This window comes from Mauremys reevesii, linkage group 10 (assembly GCF_016161935.1).
Source record: "Mauremys reevesii isolate NIE-2019 linkage group 10, ASM1616193v1, whole genome shotgun sequence".
Taxonomy (NCBI): Eukaryota; Metazoa; Chordata; order Testudines; family Geoemydidae; genus Mauremys; species Mauremys reevesii.
This window is the reverse complement of record NC_052632.1, coordinates 77,596,011-77,612,730: the sequence shown is the minus strand read 5'-3', so window position 1 is coordinate 77,612,730 and position 16,720 is coordinate 77,596,011. Positions and strand designations below refer to the sequence as shown.

Here is a 16,720-nt window from a genome sequence, read left to right as displayed (position 1 = left end):
CACTGCCAATTTTCCAATCAAGGTGGGATGTTTTCTAGAAGATCTGCTCTAGGAATTATTTTGAGGCAGTTCCATGACATGCGTTATGCTGGAGGTCAGACTAGATGATCACAATGGTCTCTTCCAGCCTTGGAATCTATAAGCTTTGCTACAACCCAGACAGTTATATTCACCCTTTGATAAAGGTGAAGCACCAAAGTGGTCTCATCTCAAAACACACCTTTTGTTTCCGGGCACCTGGGTCACCAGAGGGAAGGATTTTGATGGCCACATATCAGCCACTGGTGGTCACCGGACTATGTTACAAAACCAATGCAACACAGAGCATGACTATGTCTCTGGGACAGAGCCAACTTAAAACTAGCCCACGTCACCCCATCTCCAATCCCACTCATTAAACAGGGGAACAGTCATGCTTTTGTTTTTGGTTGCGCTCAGGATGGAAGTGAAGAACAGGCAACAGTACCAGCCAAAGTGGCACTCAGCAAGGTCAGGCACCATGCTAGCTTCCCTCATGCAACCAGGTCAATGCCCTTCCAACCCTGACCTGTAAGCCCTGTGCTATTCTCGTCCTGAGCAGACACTGCCAACCCAGGATGAAATCAGTACTGGGTGTTATGAGGAGGCCAGACTGCCATTAAGGTTCAATTTTCGCTTTGCGATTCCAGCTCAGAACCCAGGTCTGCCGGAGAGCAGAGGCCAAGCACACACTGTCCCACTGCAACGCCATTCCCTGTTGGGAGCTCACAAGAGAAAGAATTGGGGGCCGGCCAGCCAGCCACCCCGAGGAGGATCAGACATTCTTCTCTTCAGTCAACTCCAATTACAACTTGTCCACATTCAGCTGCTGCTGCTGCAAGGCGGAGAATGTGCACTTGTTTTGCCTCCTAGCTAGACCAGTTGTCAGAGCTTCAGTGCCAAAGAGCGTACTCTCAAAACAACACCATTTCTAAAAGCAGTGCCTTCCCATCCCAACACACATACCCTGGCCTGTAGACAGTAGTCATGGGGTATTTTGGTCTCTACACAGTGGATTAAAAGAGAAGATTCCTAAGGTAGTTGCCAGTTGAACCACCACCACCACTTTCAACAAGCAGCCCAGCCTAATGAATGAATCACGAGAACTCTGGGAGAACCATAGCTGACATCCTGGCATGTACATTACCTGCTCTCCCTCCCCCAAAATAAAGATCATAGTCAGCCACAGCCCCGCACCCCATTCCGAATACAGGCTGATGTCTCACTAAGTGCTGACCCTAGCTCTGAAACAGATGTGCCCTTTGCTGCAGAAAAGTCACTAGGACGTGTACTTTGCAAAAAGCTCCTTTGTCAAGAGATTGGATAAATAACTCAGCTCTCTAAGAACAAAAAGCGAGTGATCCAAAACAAAGCCATCCGGCCTTCTTTCCCCCAAACCAAGCCTTAGGTCAGCCGTCACCTTCTGTAAGTAACAGCTTCTCTCGCACTGCCAACCACACACACACACACACACACACACACCGCCCGCCCCACCACATTTCTAATAAGAACAGAGAAATTGCCAAAGCCACAAAATTAATGTCTAGCAGGTTCAAGTTAGCACAACTCAATACATTCCTGCAACTGCTTGGGAGGTCTCAGTCCAGCTGCTAGTAGGCTCCACTCGTACCACAGCTGCTGCATTCCTTGGGAGCCCCTCAGTGCCAGTCCAGCTAAGGATGCCCCCAAGGGATACTAAAAACATAGGAGAAGCAAAGTGGGGCAGATTAGGCCCTACGCAGAGGGCCTGGAGGTGTCAGACACACAGTGGCATGAGCAAGCTACCTCCATTATCCACCTACAAATCCCTCCTGAAAACTCCCCTTTGCCAGGAGGCCTACAAAAAACTTGACAAAAGCAGCTGGTGTGCTGGGAGCAGAGACTATCGCACTGACCAACAGTCTCGTCGTTTCCTTGCGCCTGTCTGTATCCAGCTGTTGTCTCTCATTTCATACTTTGATTGTAAGCCCCTTGGGGGCAGAGACCATCTTTTTGTTTGGGGTTTGTACAGCACCTAGCGTAACGGGACCCAGGGCCACAACTAGGGCTCCCAGGGGCTGCGATAATACAAACAAACAGCCCTGGCCTCACAGACAAAGGAGGGGGCCAGGTACAGGCCCAGGGAGGGACAGAGCCTGTGTGCAAAGCTGATCCCCTCCGCAGAGCCCCGTCCCAGGTCACCGCCACAGAGGAGAGACAAAGCACCTCAGAATACGTCGCGATCCAGGGCTGCCATGCCACAGCATCGCCCACAAGCATCTGCTTCTCTCTGCCAATGAACCACCCACTTTTCGGGTTCTTTTCCCTTCCTCCAGGAGCCTCATCTGGACTCAGTTACAGAGAGCCGGCAGCTCCTTCATTTGCTGAATACTTTAATGGCGAGGTCAGAGGCCACCTTGCACCAGCTTCCTCCCAAAGCAGGTCGCTCCCACGGCCGGGCTAGCACCTCTGGCTTCCCAGGCTCACGCCAGATCCCTCCATAACCCAGGGAATCCGGTGCCTGGAGCTAGTCAAAGGGTCCTGCTTATCAGGCAAATGGGAGCAGGTCTGATAACGCCAGCCAACCTCCATGCACAGGGGCGCCTGCAGCCAGGATGCAAAACCATCGCCAGGGTATCACCCCAGCCAGCAGCCTGAGGTGCTGCAGACCAGTCCTGTGGACACCGGTGTGTTAACTACAGGGTGCACTTTGCGGGGAGGAAGGGGAAAACGAGGGGTGTTGGAAGGACCCAACCACCCCCACACACATGCACCCGGCCCTTGGAAAGGCTTCAGAGGAGGGGATCTACACAGACCATCAATGAATCTAAACGACTTCTGCAATGGAGGGAATGGCGCCAGGCGGAGAACAGGAACCTCAACTGCCCCCGGAGCATCTGCCTCCAGGCTAAGGGCAGCACCACCTCTGCTTTCTCAAGCACCTAAAGAGAACAACCCCTCCCCCAATCCTCCCTGCCTCAGCCCTGCAACAAGCAGGTCTGGCTCAGCACAGCTGCAATCCTGCTATAAACAAGCCACATCTGGAGGCCTCGATGCAGCTTCGATCATTTACTCTGCTTGAGGGGGGTGGTGAGCAGGGACCTCATCTTTTGGTGGGCTTGGGGTTGGTTTTTTTTGTTTTTAAATCTATAAGTGACTCCTGATCCTTTAAGATTCTGGCCCTGCTTCCAACCCCCCTTGCCTACGCTCCCCCGAGCTGTGCCAAGTTCTGCTGGATGAAAGACAGCACCTTTGTGTTGCTCTCGTTTCCCGCTTGGGCCCGTTCCAGGCCCAGCTGCTGGAGAGAGGAGCTGGACTCTCCAACCACGGCTGCCGACTGAGGTTCCTTCTTTCTCCCCCCTGCAGCCAGGGAGAAGATGGGCCTTGGCCGAGCCTCGGGGAACAAGGAAGAAAAAACCCTCCTGACTAACGAAGGAAGCTAATTCTGCTCCCTCCTCACACTCATGCCAGTCTCACTGCACACAGGTGGGGGGCTGGGATTCAAAATCCAAGCAATGTCCGCAGCTCCCCGGGCAGAGGAACTCCAGGACGCAGCTGGTGATGGAGTCTGGGAATCACCCAAGACTACACTAAAATTACCAAAGAACCACAGCAAGTCCGACAGACCCGCACTCCTTGGGACCCTACTCTCTGTTTGCCTTCCCCCCCTTGCCATCCCTCGCAACTCCAGCCAACCCTCGCAGAGCATCAGTAAAGCCAGAGGCACGTTAGAAGTACCAGTTCAGGCCCTGATTCAGCAGCGCACTTACAGTAAAGCACCTGCTTATGTGCTTTGCTGAATTGGGGCCTTAAGCCCTGGTACTTCATTTCCCATTTGCCCAGTCTCTCTTCAGCTCACACCAGATTTTCCTTGTTCCTTGGAAGACAGAATCCACCCAGCTGAGCCTGGGATCCTGGCTCAAACACCAAGAGAGCTTGCATAGGCAAGGAGAGTTTATTTTCCCTCGTCACGGTTTTTACTGATAGGTGTGAGCTAGTGACCTTATGACATAGAACAGGGGTAAGCAACCTATGGCATGGGTGCAGAAGGTGGCACGCCATCTGATTTTCAGTGGCACTCACACTGCCTGGGTCCTGGCCACCGGTCCAGGGGGGCTCTGCATTTTAAATTTAATTTTAAATGAAGCTTCTTAAACATTTTAAAAACCTTATTTACTTTACATACAACAATAGTTTAGTTATATATTATAGACATAGAAAGAGACTGTCTAAAAATGTTAACGTGTATTACTGGCACGCAAAACCTTAAATTAGAGTGAATAAATGAAGACTCAGCACAGCACTTCTGAAAGGTTACCGACCCCTGGCATAAAGGAAGGGGAAACAGCCCAGCATACAAGACCCAGCAAAACAAGTGACTGTCAAAAGCAGCAAGGAATAAAATAAGGAACCCGTGTGCAATCTGCCTCTCGAGTGTAAGGAGCTGGAAGCTCCAGCATGTGGCTTAGCTGGAGGTCTCCAAGGAATAATGCTTCAGGCGCAGTCCCATGTGTCTGACTCAAGGGGGTTCAGTGCGTCCCCCCCACCCCCCCCCACAAAGCTACTGTCCTAGCAACCAAGCAAAGGGCCTTTTCTGGCAACATCCTGCAAGAACGAGTTGCACAGGGCAGGGGACTCAATGGAAACTTCCACTGCGATGCACGGGATTTACCCAGGGCGACCTGCAAAAAATCCTTGCAGGAATTATCTGAGCCCACTGTAAGCATCCCTCCCAGCACGCAAGAAAGACAAAACCAGAGCAAGAGCAGCTCGGCACATTCTGACTCCTAGATAACCCAGCTCTGCTCCACCGAGGATAAATCTGCCTCTGGAACGAGGGCTCCAGGGTCACATGAACCCCCGTAGCTTACAGGAAGGGCCAGCTCAGAACAAGCTCACTTTGGCGCTGGTGGGAGGGGAGGCAAGACAGGGTCCCCTTGTTCCTCAGAGTCCATGCGCTAACAGATCTGGCATTGGATCCCAAAGGTTCAGGGACTGGCCGTTCTGCAAACACAACTCCCCCAGGGTCAAGCAGAGGATGCTCAGCATGAAGTTTTCCCATACTCTGCACAGGGAGAAAGATCACCCTCTTCTTCCCCATCTCCTCCCTGCCTTTAGTCCTTGGCGGACCAGATAAATAACCCCTTTGTCTCCTCTTGGCCATGGCTTTGTCCTGAGACAGAACGTCCCTCTGCTCTGCAATCCCAGCAAAATATCCACCAGCCAGGCTGAGAGTCAAGCCCCAAACCACCTTCTCTCACCCTGGAACTCCCACCTGGCCAGTGCATGCAGGGACTCCAATGAACTGGAGGGGGCGCTGTGCAGCAGGCCAAGAGGTCTGCCCATGTTTGTTCACCCAGGTGAGCAGAGGAGATGGATAGTCGGCAGGAGATCCCAGCAGTTGCCCTTTAAATCGGTCTGAATGCCAGCTGGGGTGAAGAGGGATTACTCTTCAGGAAAGGCTGGGGGGTATTTTTGCAGAACGTGTCAGAGCAAGCTGGAGGGTGGGCTTTGAACCAGCCTGGGCAAGGGGGAAGAGAGACGACTGCCTCCGTCTGCTGACCTCAGCGGGTTTGGAACATCACACCCCAGATGTGGGGCAAGACACCCTCTTCACCCAGAGTCAAGGTCTCCCATCAAGGACTCCCCACCGTAGAGCTCCTCCTCTCCCCACTGCGTGGCAGCTGAGAGCCTGGAGGAATAAAGCCCTCCATCTACGTCACAGAGTCACAGCCACAGACCCCACCCTTTAGCAGGTGGCATTGGGACTGTTCATACCCCAGGGGCACTCAGCCAGCACACTCTGTCCATGGGGCAGAGCAATCGCCACTAGCTTCCTACTGCTCCCTTCGACACTCGCTCGCTGCACTGCATGCTCCATCAGAGCTTTCCACGCTGGACATGGATGTCCCAGTGGTGCTCCTCCTGCTGCAAAAAACTTAAAACTGAAGACTGAGCCCCAGAGCCTGACCAGACATGGCAGGGGGAGATATTGCACCCAGGCACCACCCAAACCGTGCTGGGGCCATCAAGCAAGACGTGAATGTTCAACATGAAAAAGCTGCCTCTTCTAGAGCGCTTTTCAACCATAGATCTTTTCTAAGGAGCATCCCCAGGAATGGAATGGAATGGAAAGGAAACTGAGGCACAGAGCAGTGACATGACTTGTCCAAGGTCACCCAACAGGCCAGTGGCAGAGCTGGAAATAGACCCAGGAGTCCTAATCCAGTGGTCTGTCCACTGCCAAGGCTGATCCTAGTTCTCGGGACACGTTACCAGAGCAATCTGAAGGCTAAAGGAATCTTCCACAAACCTGGAGATCACCCCACCTCTAAGAGAAGAGCCACACTGCTGAAAGTCAGGGTCTGGCACATTCCATTAGGCACCACCGGTTAGTTTTAAGGAACTCTGTGATAGAATAAGAGCAGGACCAGGAGTTCACGCCGAGCGGGCACCTTCGCCTCGACCCCTTCCTCTGCCATATACTCTGCTCCTGCAAGAGGGAGGTTTTAGAGCTGGCAGAGAGCAGTAAAGCCAGCCAGCCAAAGAACCGATAAGACACTTGCGTGTGGGAAGCTGTCTTGGGTCTGCGCAGAGGGATCCAGCTTACCCATAGACCCAGACTTCTATTACACATATTCACATGCATTTCCCTTGCTTTCTACTTGTTTGTTTTTCCATCTTTTCCCTTTAAGCCCTGCCAGCCCAGGAGGTGCCTGGGGAATTGTGGTTTGACCTCTTTGCCCTTCATATTTCACCAAGCACCGTTCCCCTGCAGCACAGAGCGTCCTGAGCCACTAGCACTTCCAGCCAGCAATTGCACACCCAAGTCCCTTCAGCACCTGAGTGCAGGAGTTCAGACCTACCATCCTTCTGGCAGCATGGGAGTCAGCAGTTCTTGTTCCTGACTGGCCGGGTGACCTCTGAGCAGGTCACGCCACCCCTCAGTGCCTCAGTTTCCCACGCTCTTGGCAAAGAGGGCTGCTTGTGCAGCCTGAAGTTGCAACCAACTCCCATGACTAAACAGCGTTCCTCTTTGGCTAGAGCTACTAACACAACAATGTGATGGGAACCCCGGTCATCTCAGGCCAAGCATGTTAAACCCCACGGGGGAGAGTGCCCAAGGGGGTGAGTTCTGATGGACGGTGCTGGCTAGAGTGGCCAGTCCCTTCCACACAGATAAAGAGCCTCATTCAGGCCTCAGCTACTCGGGACTTAAGCTAGCTGCAACAGAGCGAACATGTGCTACGCCGTGTAAACCAGGACATGCACTGGAACAAATTGGAGTAGGCTGCACTGGTGCAAGTTACGCTGGACCAGTGTAAACAGTGTTTGCACCAGTACAGCTAACATTGAGGGCTGAAGCCCTAATACAGGCAAAGCCTCGGTTACGTGGACTCGTCCTAAGCATCCCAGAGCGCGTGGGGCTGCATCTTGCTGCCAGGAAACCAGCACGTGCCACCCTCAGCCCTACACAAGCTCTTGAGACACCGGCAACATCAAGAAATTCAGAGACGACACACCTTGTGCCATAGCCACTGGGCCATGCTACGACCCACCATCGCCAGCCCATTGACCACTGGGATCACAACTATACAGGGCCTATGAAAATAGACCAGCTTTGTTACAGTTTTTAAAGGCCGTCTGAATAGGCCAGCGGAGCCACTAAGCAAGCAGAGAGTTTCCCAGCATCCCACTAATCCTCCCTCCTTGGCCTTGGGTCTTCCTAGGGTTTGGGTCTCTTCTTGGTAAGCCAGCAGAGCACAGCCTTCCTTTTGTATCCCCCTGACACATTACCCCAGAGAGGAGCCAGGTTGCTGAGATACTACAGATGTATTGTAAGGCTCTGCTACTCCTGCCCGAGCCGTGTAAATTATTTAGGGGACTTGGATCAACCCCCAGAAGAGAAAAGAGCGAGCGAGACAGACAGAGACAGACACACACTTTGGAAATTGTGTTCTTTGTTTTCACATGCAGGCCCAAATTCTTGCAAATAATTGCCTCCGGGATGTCCCTCCATGGAATGAGGGGGGGTTGGCAGGGAAGCCATTCCAGGACAGCGCCCCACAGGGTGGAGGTGAAGTGTCTGCAGGGAGTGTGGAATGCAAGGACCATTCCCCCGAAAGGCAGGGTTGTGAGCTATTGCACCGGCTGGGAGCTGCCACTGAACAGCAATTCAGGGGCGGGGGAGAGCCAAGTTTGCAGACAGCAAGTGGGGCACAGTCAGGCTCAGAGCATGAATCCACCACCTCTGGCTCCCTCTGGGTACAAGCCATTGTGTAACAGCACCGTCACCCAGCCCACTCTGCCCCGGGGCAGGGGAGAGCTGGGAAGCTAAAAGGCGCCCTCCGCCCCAGACACCTACAGTGTGACTGAGCGTCTCACACACTCCCCCAGACCCGGCCTCTGCCCCACAACATGCATGTACTTGCACACACCGCCTCAACACGCATGTCTTTGCGCAGCCCATCACATGCACAAACACACCCCAGCACACCTCCCCCTTGGAGCAGGAAAGCGCTAAGCCCAGCGCAGAGAGAGAGACACAAAACCCACGGGCTTGTTGAACTCTGGAGGATAAAAGCCGCAGCCCCAGCCAATCACGCTGGAGCCGGCCAAACGACCCAGATCTGCAGCCCTGCTCGCACAGGAGAGAGGGGAGAGGGTTTTCACGTAGAACGGAGCCCTGCCGCCCAGATCACAGGAATCCAGGTCCCCGAGAAGGAGAGAGAAGCAGGCAAACATCCCAGCTGACCTACTTTTTCTGGGCACTGCTACAGAAGGGTCTGAGCCTCTGCAGCCACAATCCAACAACCAAAGACACCCAGCAAGGAAACCAAGAGACTCTAGGAACAGGAAGGATCCCTGGAACGGGGCCACGCGGCCTCAGTCCAGGCCTCCTGGGGCGCTCCCATTCCCCTCCGTCCAGCCGGAGAGCAGGCACTTGGAATCATGGGGTGGGTGGGCACGGCATCCATTTCCCACTGCCTCATGAGAGCCTGAGGCACACACCCCGCCTCCTCCCCGCCTTCCCTCCACACACACAGCTCCCATTTGGGCCAGCCCCTCCTCCTACCCAGTAAGGGACCTGTGGGTCAGTAGCCATGGCTTCTCTAGGGCCAGCCCAGACACTGACTGTGACACACCCCGACCAAGCTAGACTCGGCGCTTCAGGCTCTGCCCCGTTTCCGCCAAGGCCAGCCAACGCCAGCCCCACACACACTGGGGCGGGGTCCCCCAGTCCAGGGGAGCAGGCCGCTAGCGACCCCCACCGAAGCCCAGCACAGCCACTCTGCTCCTCAGGGCCCCGGGCTGCGTGGCGCAGGGCTGCTTGCCAAGCTCCGCCATGCTCTGGCAAAGCCCGGCCTCATGCCAGCCGCATCCAACGCCACACGCAGTCCTCAATGCCCCAGCCGCCACAGGCTTCGCACAACCGCCACAGGGCAGGCTGCGGCCCGTCTGCAGCCCTCCACCTCAGCGGCGAGGCCCCTAGCAGCCACCACACCAGGGAAATAAACAGGGACCAGGGGGAATGTCCACCTCCAGGAGGCGCCACTTACCATCTCGTCCAGGGCGTAGCGCAGCAGACCATGTTCGTAGAGGATGAAGAACCGGCGCTGCCATTTCTGGAAGAGAAGACACCGCGGTTGGTAAACAGAGCTCCTTTCCCCTCTCACGCTGGCCAGAGAGCTGCTATGGATCGAGTCAGCTTCTTCTCTAGGTCTGGCCATTGGGAGAAAGGAGCTGGATCCTTCTGCAAAAGGAGAGCTCAGCCACATGACACAACCCAGCGCCCACATCATCCCCAGAATGCTCTGCTGCCGGCCGTATACAAATCAGCAGCAGAAGGGACCCAGCGCGGTGGTGGGTGGGCTGCAGAACCACAGCCGGCATGGGGTTCCCAGAGAGTGGAAGGTGACCCCAGGGAAGGGGGCACTGCCAGAGCGTGCATGCCAGGGGATGCTGTACTCCGGCCAAGCACTCGGACGACTCTAGCACCGCCCTGGTTTTCAAAGGCAATCTAGCTGGCCATCTGGAGCCGGGTTCCCCTGAAACCAACGCTGCTCGAGCGGCAGCCTGCCCAAACCTGGCCATGTTATAACAGACATGCTCTCAGGCATGCACTCAATGTGCGGCACACACACCAGGCCATGGGAGCCGTTTGCCCTGCAAACACCGCCCAGCACACCTTGGCATGCGTTACCTTTCGGCATGGTCAGGGATGGCACTGTATCGTTAATGGGCGGGGATGGATAGCGGCGGCTCTAGAAAGCACGTTCCCCCTCGGGTGACCTTGCCAGGGCTCCGTGGGAGGCCCTCGCTCACACCAGTCTGAGTTTTCTAAAGCTGATTTACTGTCTGACTTCCTTACATGGGCATCCAAAGTAGTGCTGGGTTATTTGCAGCCAGATCCTGAGTTATGTCAGCTGCATCTCAGATAACACAGGAAGTGGCTCAGAAGGATTTGCTCCACGGCGAGGTGGCATAGATTAGAGGAGCATGTGCTGGTGCCAGGCGGATGTACAGAGAGGGGGAGAGCAGAGGCTGGAACATCCCGTCACTGGGCTGAGACGCAACAGCTTGGTGCAAACCTGGGCCCCTTAGACTGGAAACGCGATTCCCTCCCCCAGCAGAGCTCCTCTTCCCCCCAGAAAGCCACCACCAGCCTCCACTGTCTAGGGTGCATTATCCCAGCCTACCTGACTTTCGGCCCCCTCCCCTGCATTTATTCCAGCATGTCCTATGCCTGCAGCATTAGGGAAAAATTCAGTGTGCCTAGGGCCCAAAGAAGCTCCATAGAAACTGGAAGATTCCCCCACCCCACCCTTATTCTCAGCATGCAGATCTCAGGCAGCCTTATAATTCACCCGGGACGGTGGGGTAGTCTCACATCTCCTGTGCTCCAGCAGGGATGAGGCATGGGGCTGTCCCCGCCCCAGATCCCCAGCCTTCACACAGCTGGGAGCTGGAGAACCTCACTTGGGCTGTGTCTCCTTAACACAAAGATGGTTCGTTCTTACAGTCTTGTGGGGTGCCTAACCAACCCCAATTAGCCTGCCCCTGCCACCCTACTGAATGGCATCACTAGAATGCTCCAGGCCGGTGAGGCAGACACAGGCATGAGTCACCTACTCCATCAAACACCTGCCAAGACCCCACGTTTGCAGGCAGCCTAGGCAGTCTAATGGCTCTGCATTGCCATTTGCCACCACATCTATGCCATTTGCCTGTAGACTTGCTTGGCACTGTGCTGCCCTGCCCTGTACGATTTACAGCCCTGACTAAGGGACACGTGATCATTAGAGATGGGTCCCCAGCAACCCTCCAAACTCCCTCAAAGCTGTGGAGGGAGGTGTCAAACTTGGGATCCAGATTCTGTGGCTTGAGCCCAACTCAGTAATAATTTATCATTATGGCTCATGTTACAAACATGGCCTTGGACACCATCCCACTCACAACACTCCCCTTCTCAGGCACGAGACCCTAGCATCGTACTGGCAACTACAGCCACCGCCTATCTATCTCAGCACCATACCTAGAGCTCTCGGTACAACTCTGCAGCTGGAAGGACAGAAAGCCAGCATCCGCTGCACTCGTTCTGCTGGCCACCAGCAGAACTGCCTTTACCTTTCCGATGGGGAAGGTCTCTCTTAACCCATTTGCTGCTGGATCTCTCCCACCTACAAGAGACTATTCCATTACCACCTACAGCACACACAGGGGGCGTTGCCGTTCCGCCTGATTTCCTTGGGACGCCAAGCACCAGCCAATGCGTCTCATAGCAAACCGGGGCACGTGCAGTGGGATTGGATTACTGCTGAACACGTGGGAGAGATGAGCTTGGGACGATGAAGGAGCAACACACTTCCCAGAACGCCTCCCTGCGCTTCCAATCCATGTGCCCTCCTCCACCCCCTCCCATGCTCCATCTGCCACAACAGCTAGAGTAGAAAAAGAAAGATTTTGCTTTCCTTACCCGGGAACGGTGCACAGGGTTGTCAAAGTCCGTCCCTTCTGGTGCCAGCAGCAGCCAACCGCCGTAGATGGGCTTTGCCTACGAAGGAACAGAAGAGAACCAGTCAGCTGGAGTCTTAAGGAGACAGACCCACTCCCTCCAATATGGTGAGTCCATGTTTACTAGAGAATTCTGGGTGGAACCCAGCGTGTCCTCAGGACATCAGGAACACTGGACACGTCCATTGAAGTTTTACGCCCTCAACCCAGTTGTCTGGAGGTCCAGGGCAGAAGCAGCTTTGCGATTCACACTCCTTGGCCCTGCGTCGGCTAATCAATGCGAGAAAGAGGAAATCTACATAAAGTCCCTCTCCTGACATAGTTCTTATGCAAGACACTCGTCAAGGAAGCCCATCTGGAATCAGATGAAACCAAGCGGTACTGCAGAGTTGGCTCTTATTCACAGAAGGGAACATCAGCAGCTTTACCAGCGTGGCCAGGTCCTATACTGAACAGTGTTCCCAAACTCACTCTTCTCCACAGTCAGTTCCAACATCCAGCAACCTGGCACAGAAGAGGGCCACTCCTAGTCATTTCACACTGGGAAGCGGCTCATTTAGCTGATAACAGCAAAAGGAGGAGAAAGAATAACTGGAAAAACTACCTGCATCACCACAGAAATCAGCAGAAGAAAATCTTAGCTCCCCTCCCAGATTTTTCTTCTTTAATGGATGAACTAAACACTGCCAAAGAGAAGTCCTTGTTCCACTGCCTTTAGGACCATAGAACTGACCCTCCTGAATCAGAGTCCAGGCCTCTGATATCACAGGCAACCCCAGCACACAAGGCCAGTCACCCCACTAGTGAATGGCCAGAAGGGTCATGCTGCAAAACACATTCTCCCCAAATCATCCTTCCACCACTTTCCCTCCTACCAGCTGAATATGCTACTCCCAGACCACAAGTGACTTACTGGACACGAAGATGGTGGACATCAGAACCACGGCGAGCAATGTGCCAGGGCATTGTCACCAACCAGAAAACATGGTCTTGTTTACACAAATATTTACTTCGCAGCAAGGTGGGGTGTAAATCTACCCCGCACTACCCTGCTGACGCGTACTAACTGTCCATAGGGACCTGCTGACACACACTAACAGTTCCTGGCCTTCAGAGGGGAGCTTAGGCCCCCAAAAAATCTAAGAATCAGTTCAAACCCTTTTCAAGTGACAGCAACGTGAAATCTAGACTAAATTGTTTCAGGCCTAACACTCCCATGGGCCATTCCTGTCAGTTTTTGTGGTTTTGCAACACTTAAAAAAATATTCCCCTCTGGAAAAATCCACACAAATGACAGGAAAAATTGCCTGTGCACCTAAAGCTGCCAAAGGCATGAAGTCCGTAAAGTTTGCAAACTGGAAACGAAATGAAGACGCCTCGTAATTGCTTATGAACTGAAAAAGATAGAAATCTCTTCTCCAATCTCCTTCAGTGGCACATTAAATATCAGGCGTTGCTTGTAACAACAGGGGAAACAAGAGCTCATGACTGTCTGAAATTAAGGTGACAGTCCCTTTAAGAGATTTTTTTTTAAATAAAACAAAATATAATGTTAAATTATAAAAAAAAAAAAAGTGCACCGTTTGGTTTCAGGGCTGAATTTAAAAATTCCTCTGCAGCATCCCGCTGCCTTCCCGAACTCTCCTACTGAGTTGCAGCCTTAAACATCCGAGACACAGCTCCTGAATTTCCTCCCCACTTTCCTATAGTCACAGCTAATGATTTTACCTGTGATTCTAGCTTACAAGGACCACTGCCCCTTACAGAGGCAGTGCACTGCAGCGGTAGGGAAAAAGGACCATCGTTTTCTCCTGCATTTGTTCGTACAGCACCTAAGAACATAAGAAAGGCCGTACCGGGTCAGACCAAAGGTCCATCTAAACAGGCAATGATCAAGTGATCTCTCCTGCCATCCATCTCCATCCTCTGCAGAGGCTAGGGACACCATTCTTACCCATCCTGGCTAATAGCCATTTATGGACTTAGCCACCATGAATTTATCCAGTCCCCTTTTAAACATTGTTATAGTCCTAGCCTTCACAACCTCCTCAGGTAAGGAGTTCGAAGAAGAACTTCCTTTTATTTGTTTTAAACCTGCTGCCTATTAATTTCATTTGGTGACCCTAGTTCTTGTATTATGGGAATAAGTAAATAACTTTTCCTTATCCACTTTCTCAACATCACTCATGATTTTATATACCTCTATCATGTCCCCCCTTAGTCTTCTCTTTTCCAAACTGAAGAGTCCTAGCCTCTTTAATCTTTCCTCATATGGGACCCTCTCTAAACCCCTAATCATTTTAGTTGCTCTTTTCTGAACCTTTTCTAGTGCTAGAATATCTTTTTGAGGTGAGGAGACCACATCTGTACACAGTATATTTATATAAGGGCAATAATATATTCTCAGTCTTATTCTCTATCCCTTTTAATGATTCCTAACATCCTGTTTGCTTTACATCTTCAGAGAACTATCCACGATAACTCCAAGATCTTTTCCTGACTTGTTGTAGCTAAATTAGCCCCCATCATGTTGTATGTATAGTTTATTTTTCCAATGTGCATTACTTTACATTTATCCACATTAAATTTCATTTGCCATTTTGTTGCCCAATCACTTAGTTTTGTGAGATCTTTTTGAAGCTCTTCACAATCTGCTTTGGTCTTAACTATCTTGAGTAGTTTAGTATCATCTGCAAACTTTGCCACCTCACTGTTTACCCCTTTCTCCAGATCATTTATGAATAAATTGAATAGGATTGGTCCTAGGACTGACCAACACCACTAGTTACCCCTCTCCATTCTGAGAATTTACCATTAATTCCTACCCTTTGTTCCCTGTCCTTTAACCAGTTCTCAATCCATGAAAGGACCTTTCCTTTTATCCCATGACAGCTTAATTGTGCCCTGGCACAATGGGGCACTAGTGCCGTGCCAATAAGACGACACCCTCCCCCCAGGACGAGATCTTTCCTAAATCGTTTCTCCTCTGCGCGTCTCTTTCCCTATTCATGAAGTGGGGCATGTACCCAACTCTGGAAAGTGCTTTGGAAACCTTGACCGAAGTGCTAGAATTCCCCCCTCAAGCCAAGCTTTGACCAAATCCCGGCGCTCCTTCCTTCACAACCCATCCTTCTCCTGGGCCATACCTGGATTCCTGCACCCCCTTCCTGCAGCCCCTTCAAAGCTCTGGCACCAAGACCACCTCTCCTTCCGATCATGTCTCCTGGCTTCCTAGGTCCTGTCGCTGCAGCGCCCGCTCTCCTTCCACAGCAGGTACTAAACGTGCACCCTCACTTCCAGAACTCTGCACAGCCGCACCCCCAGCCTACACTTCTTTCCCAATCTCCTCCCACGCCCTCAACTCTCGCAACTCTCCTTCTTGCCACTCCTTCCACTTAGTAATAACTGGGAGGTGGTTCTGTCTGCCAGGCAGCCTCCCCCAGAGATATCTCCTGATGATCCACCTGTTCTTATTCCAGGCTGCAGCCAGCCTATGAACTGCATGTCCCACCATCCCCCATTCTGTTTCCCTCTTCCACCTGCAAGATCTTTGGGGCAGAGATTCTGATTTGTTCTACACCTGTTGCCTCCGGACCAGAACTGTGACCGCACAGAGCATGTTACCAATAGGGAAAAGTCTCTGCAACCCGAACATTGTGCTGCAGCAGCCCAATGCTGCAGGCAAATGTGGAAAGTGGGCTGCTCAATTTCACTTTCTGAATTTCTCCCAGTTTGGACAGGAAGAATAAAGTGGCAGAATGGAAGCTAGAGTTTTAAATTCCATCCTCCACCCATCTGAAGTGTTCATTAGTAGCAGAGAGGAAGGATTATCCAGTGGTCAGACACTTGAGAGACCCAGGTTTGATTCCTTGCTCTGCCACAGATTTCCTGTGTGATCTCAAGCAAGTCACTTATTCTGTGCATCAGCTGCCCACCTGCGAAATGGGGTATCAACACTGCCCTACTCACAGTGGTGTTGGGTGAGTAAATACACTGAAGGTTGTAAGATGCTCAGACACTGCAGTAACGGGGCCACATGACGCACCCAAGATAGATGGATAGATAGTAACAAGACAGAAGGAAATTTTTCCTTCTTTATCACAGTAGAATGTGGATATTTGGCAAGAATTGTACCCCACGTCAAACAACTCTCCTCTCCCGGAAGAACAGCTGTCGCATCAGCCCATTCAGCTGCATTAGGAGGCGTGACACCGGCCCTTTTCATACCTTCTCTATACAGAGAGCAGTAACTGCTGAGCTAGTTGTACAGGATTCTGTAAGTGCCTCCATACTGTAGCCCTGCAACAGTCTCGCCCTGTTTCTTCCATAAAAAAGTGATTTGAAGAGGGTGATTTTTTTTTAACCCAACCACCTGCCATGCCTTCATTCTCATCTCACCTGTAACACGATCCAATCACTGAAAGTTGAAGCTAGACAAATTCAGGCCGGAAACAAGTTGTATGGTTTTTTACAGTGAGGATAGTTAACCATCGGAACAACTTACCAAGGATCGTGGTGGATTCTCCATCACCGACAATGTTTAAATCCAGATTGGATGTTTTTCTAAAAAAAAAGTTCTGCTCTAGGAATTATATTGGGGACCTTCTCTGGCCTGTGCTGTACAGGAGGTCAGACTAGATCAGCGGTGAGCAAACTTTTTGGGCCAAGGGCCACATCTGGGTGGGGAAATTGTATGCAGGGCCGGGGC

General features: G+C 52.2%; 1 protein-coding gene across 13 annotated transcripts in view; it reads right to left on the bottom strand.

The window, feature by feature from the left end:
- Positions 1-16,720, bottom strand: part of LOC120372884 (myosin phosphatase Rho interacting protein) — a 172,631-nt gene that overhangs the window by 137,828 nt on the left and 18,083 nt on the right. For all 13 annotated transcript variants that reach the window (XM_039490367.1, XM_039490368.1, XM_039490366.1 and 10 more), the window contains 2 exons: positions 11,975-12,052; positions 9,558-9,623 (listed from right to left, as the gene is read on the bottom strand). In XM_039490367.1, coding sequence (XP_039346301.1) covers positions 9,558-9,623; positions 11,975-12,052 — 144 coding nt within the window. The remainder of the gene's footprint in view (positions 1-9,557; positions 9,624-11,974; positions 12,053-16,720) is intronic.